Source organism: Cyclopterus lumpus, chromosome 4 (assembly GCF_009769545.1).
Source record: "Cyclopterus lumpus isolate fCycLum1 chromosome 4, fCycLum1.pri, whole genome shotgun sequence".
NCBI lineage: Eukaryota > Metazoa > Chordata > Actinopteri > Perciformes > Cyclopteridae > Cyclopterus > Cyclopterus lumpus.
The window spans coordinates 27,907,883-27,912,882 of NC_046969.1; the positions used below are offsets into that span (position 1 = coordinate 27,907,883).

The window sequence follows — 5,000 nt, forward strand, 5'->3', positions numbered from 1 at the left end:
CAAGGGGTCAAGGAAAGATAGCGTTCAAAGATAGAGAGTTCATGAGGAGTTAAGAAACGACAATCACTAAAACCACGGGTCCCTGACCTCACCACGGGTCCCTGAACCCACCACGGGTCCCTGAACCCACCACGGGTCCCTGATCTCACCACGGGTCCCTGATCTCACCACGGGTCCCTGCACCAACCACGGGTCCCTGAACCCACCACGGGTCCCTGAACCCACCACGGGTCCCTGACCTCACCACGGGTCCCTGAACCCACCACGGGTCCCTGACCTCACCACGGGTCCCTGACCTCACCACGGGTCCCTGCACCAACCACGGGTCCCTGCACCAACCACGGGTCCCTGATCTCACCACGGGTCCCTGAACCCACCACGGGTCCCTGATCTCACCACGGGTCCCTGATCTCACCACGGGTCCCTGCACCAACCACGGGTCCCTGCACCAACCACGGGTCCCTGCACCAACCACGGGTCCCTGACCTCACCACGGGTCCCTGATCTCACCACGGGTCCCTGAACCCACCACGGGTCCCTGATCTCACCACGGGTCCCTGCACCAACCACGGGTCCCTGCACCAACCACGGGTCCCTGACCTCACCACGGGTCCCTGAACCCACCACGGGTCCCTGCACCAACCACGGGTCCCTGATCTCACCACGGGTCCCTGAACCCACCACGGGTCCCTGATCTCACCACTGGTCCCTGATCTCACCACGGGTCCCTGCACCAACCACGGGTCCCTGATCTCACCACGGGTCCCTGACCTCACCACGGGTCCCTGACCTCACCACGGGTCCCTGAACCCACCACGGGTCCCTGATCTCACCACGGGTCCCTGATCTCACCACGGGTCCCTGCACCAACCGCGGGTCCCTGACCTCACCACGGGTCCCTGAACCCACCACGGGTCCCTGATCTCACCACGGGTCCCTGAACTCACCATGGCCGCGTGCTCTCCACAGAACACTTTTCCTCTCGCGACGATCATCTTACAGAACCGTTTCTTCTTCTCCAGGAAGAAGCCACATCTCCCGGGGGCCGCCATGTTGGAGCACACTGACGCAGCTGACGCTCCGCGCTGCCTTCACTGGCTCAGTCAAATGTAGGAAATCCCGTTAGAAGCCGTTGCTCCTCCGTATTTATTGAAATAAATACATTTATTGTGTAAAATAATCAGCTTTACAAAACAACGTGAATATTATAGAATATATTCTGAAATATATTCTAACCTTTATTTGACCTAAAGTGTAAAACCATTTTCAATAATGGTGGGTATGAAGTTATATATCTCCTCAACAGCTCGTGAACGCATCCTCCCGTAATTCAGTTCTTCTCTCTGATTGGTCGCCCTGTATGCCAATTAAAATATTCTTCCGCCTCTTGTAACAGCGGGGTGGGGCTTATGTTCGGGTGACGTCATTAGTGGACTGTCCAAACCGTAATGGCGGCAGCGGCAGCGGCGGAGCGGGGCGGTGGTCCCGGTTCTTGTCCCGGTTCTTCCCGGACTAAGGAGGCGGACTACTCGGTGCTCGTGGTGGTGGGGTCGCTGCGGCCCGCCGGACTGCTGGAGCGGCTGCTGCGCCAGATAGACTCCGGTGAGTAAAGTTACCCGGTACCGGGGACTTGAACCCAGGGCCGGAAGTTGTTCGTGTCTCTGGAGTTAAAAGTAGGTTAACGGTCCAAACTTTAGGAAAGCATCAGTTTGACCCGTGAACCTGATCGATAATCAATAAGTCCCCAGTGTCAGGATGCAACTATCAGGAGAAACCAGGAGAACCATCAGATTGACTGAATCACAATCAATGATCACAACTATTGATGAACAGATCACACAAGAAGTGTACACTCCTGAGGTGGTTCAGACCAGATCCTGAGGTTCAGTCCAGATCCTGAGGTGGTTTAGACCAGATCCTGAGGTTCAGTCCAGATCCTGAGGTGGTTCAGACCAGATCCTGAGGTGGTTCAGACCAGATCCTGAGGTTCAGTCCAGATCCTGAGGTGGTTCAGACCAGATCCTGAGGTGGTTCAGACCAGATCTTGAGGTGGTTCAGACCAGATCCTGAGGTGGTTCAGACCAGATCCTGAGGTGGTTCAGACCAGATCCTGAGGTTCAGTCCAGATCCTGAGGTGGTTCAGACCAGATCCTGAGGTGGTTCAGACCAGATCTTGAGGTGGTTCAGACCAGATCTTGAGGTGGTTCAGACCAGATCCTGAGGTGGTTCAGGCCAGATCCTGAGGTTCAGGCCAGATCCTGAGGTGGTTTAGACCAGATCCTGAGGTGGTTTAGACCAGATCCTGAAGTGGTTCAGGCCAGATCCTGAGGTGGTTCAGCCCAGATCCTGAGGTTCAGGCCAGATCCTGAGGTTCAGGCCAGATCCTGAGGTGGTTCAGACCAGATCCTGAGGTTCAGGCCAGATCCTGAGGTGGTTCAGACCAGATCCTGAGGTTCAGACCAGTTGTCTCATATATATCTGTTTTATATTCATGTGAAAACATCTGGATTTATTCTAGTTTATCACCAGAACTACATTTTACTAAATTAAATGAGAATACTATCATTTACCGTCAGCCAGTATTCATGTTCACTGAGCAGAGCCTGAACGCATCATCGTGTAACTGAAGGGAACCTCCTGGTTCTCCGTTAGCGGTGCTGCTAACGTTACTAGCTCTGCTCCTGTTGGTGTAAACACTGATTGGTTGTTTACAAAGTCACATGATCAGAGACCAGAGAAACATCATGATGTCATGATCACATGATCTACTGATCACATGGTCACATGTTGTACTGGTCACATGTACTGGTCACATGGTCACATGTTGTACTGGTCACATGGTCACATGTTGTACTGGTCACATGGTCACATGTTGTACTGGTCACATGGTCACATGTTCTATTGGTCACATGGTCACATGTTGTCCTGGTCACATGGTCACATGTTGTACTGGTCACATGTTCTACTGGTCACATGTTGTACTGATCACATGATCTACTGGTCACATGGTCACATGTTGTACTGGTCACATGTTCTACTGGTCACATGGTCACATGTTGTACTGGTCACATGTTGTACTGGTCACATGGTCACATGTTCTACTGGTCACATGATCACATGTTGTACTGGTCACATGTTCTACTGGTCACATGATCACATGTTGTACTGGTCACATGTTGTACTGGTCACATGATCACATGTTGTACTGGTCACATGTACTGGTCACATGTTCTACTGGTCACATGTTGTACTGGTCACATGTTGTACTGGTCACATGTTGTACTGGTCACATGGTCACATGTTGTACTGGTCACATGTTGTACTGATCACATGATCTACTGATCACATGGTCACATGTTGTACTGGTCACATGTTGTACTGGTCACATGGTCACATGTTGTACTGGTCACATGTTGTACTGGTCACATGGTCACATGTTCTACTGGTCACATGGTCACATGTTGTACTGGTCACATGTTGTACTGGTCACATGGTCACATGTTGTACTGGTCACATGTTGTACTGATCACATGATCTACTGATCACATGGTCACATGTTGTACTGGTCACATGTTGTACTGGTCACATGGTCACATGTTGTACTGGTCACATGTTGTACTGGTCACATGGTCACATGTTCTACTGGTCACATGGTCACATGTTGTACTGGTCACATGTTGTACTGGTCACATGATCACATGTTGTACTGGTCACATGGTCACATGTTGTACTGGTCACATGTTGTACTGGTCACATGGTCACATGTTCTACTGGTCACATGGTCACATGTTGTACTGGTCACATGTTGTACTGGTCACATGGTCACATGTTCTACTGGTCACATGGTCACATGTTGTACTGGTCACATGTTGTACTGGTCACATGATCACATGTTGTACTGGTCACATGTTGTACTGGTCACATGGTCACATGTTCTACTGGTCACATGGTCACATGTTGTACTGGTCACATGTTGTACTGGTCACATGTTGTACTGGTCACATGTTCTACTGGTCACATGGTCACATGTTGTACTGGTCACATGTTGTACTGGTCACATGATCAAATGTTGTACTGGTCACATGTTCTACTGGTCACATGTTGTACTGATCACATGTTCTACTGGTCACATGTTGTACTAGTCACATGTTCTACTGGTCACATGTTGTACTGATCACATGTTCTACTGGTCACATGTTGTACTGATCACATGTTCTACTGGTCACATGTTGTACTGGTCACATGGTCACATGTTCTACTGGTCACATGGTCACATGTTGTACTGGTCACATGTTGTACTGGTCACATGTTGTACTGGTCACATGGTCACATGTTCTACTGGTCACATGTTGTACTGATCACATGTTCTACTGGTCACATGTTGTACTAGTCACATGTTCTACTGGTCACATGTTGTACTGATCACATGTTCTACTGGTCACATGTTGTACTGATCACATGTTCTACTGGTCACATGTTGTACTGGTCACATGGTCACATGTTCTACTGGTCACATGGTCACATGTTGTACTGGTCACATGTTGTACTGGTCACATGTTGTACTGGTCACATGGTCACATGTTCTACTGGTCACATGGTCACATGTTGTACTGGTCACATGTTGTACTGGTCACATGATCAAATGTTGTACTGGTCACATGTTGTACTGATCACATGATCTACTGATCACATGTTCTACTGGTCACATGTTGTACTAGTCACATGTTGTACTGGTCACATGGTCACATGTTGTACTGGTCACATGTTGTACTGCTTGTGGTCCATTGACGTTCATCAGTAAAGCTTTAGTTACTCTTTGATGGTTCAATGTGTAATTAGTCTGAGCTTCACATGTGACGGAGCATCCCCAGAAAACTGAAGCGGTCTCCGTCCATACAGCCTGAAACAGATGTCACATGAATATGTGGGGTCGGTATGAACAGGAAGTTCAAACAAGTTTTACTTTTCAAACTTCGGGTCAGTCTTTGGTTCGGTCTTGG

The 5,000-nt window shown here is 49.5% G+C and overlaps 2 protein-coding genes across 6 annotated transcripts in view; one reads left to right on the forward strand and one right to left on the reverse strand.

Annotated features, from left to right (window-relative positions):
• Nucleotides 1-1,263, reverse strand: part of trmt13 (tRNA methyltransferase 13 homolog) — a 10,815-nt gene extending 9,552 nt beyond the window's left edge. For all 5 annotated transcript variants that reach the window (XM_034530161.1, XM_034530159.1, XM_034530163.1 and 2 more), the window contains exon 1: nucleotides 948-1,263. In XM_034530161.1, coding sequence (XP_034386052.1) covers nucleotides 948-1,052 — 105 coding nt within the window. In that variant the 5' untranslated portion in view covers nucleotides 1,053-1,263. The remainder of the gene's footprint in view (nucleotides 1-947) is intronic.
• A 141-nt stretch (nucleotides 1,264-1,404) lies between these two features.
• map1sa (microtubule-associated protein 1Sa) overlaps nucleotides 1,405-5,000 on the forward strand; it is a 13,035-nt gene continuing 9,439 nt past the window's right edge. The window contains exon 1 of the mRNA XM_034530157.1: nucleotides 1,405-1,602. Within this exon, the coding sequence (XP_034386048.1) occupies nucleotides 1,449-1,602 (154 nt within the window). The 5' untranslated portion in view covers nucleotides 1,405-1,448. The remainder of the gene's footprint in view (nucleotides 1,603-5,000) is intronic.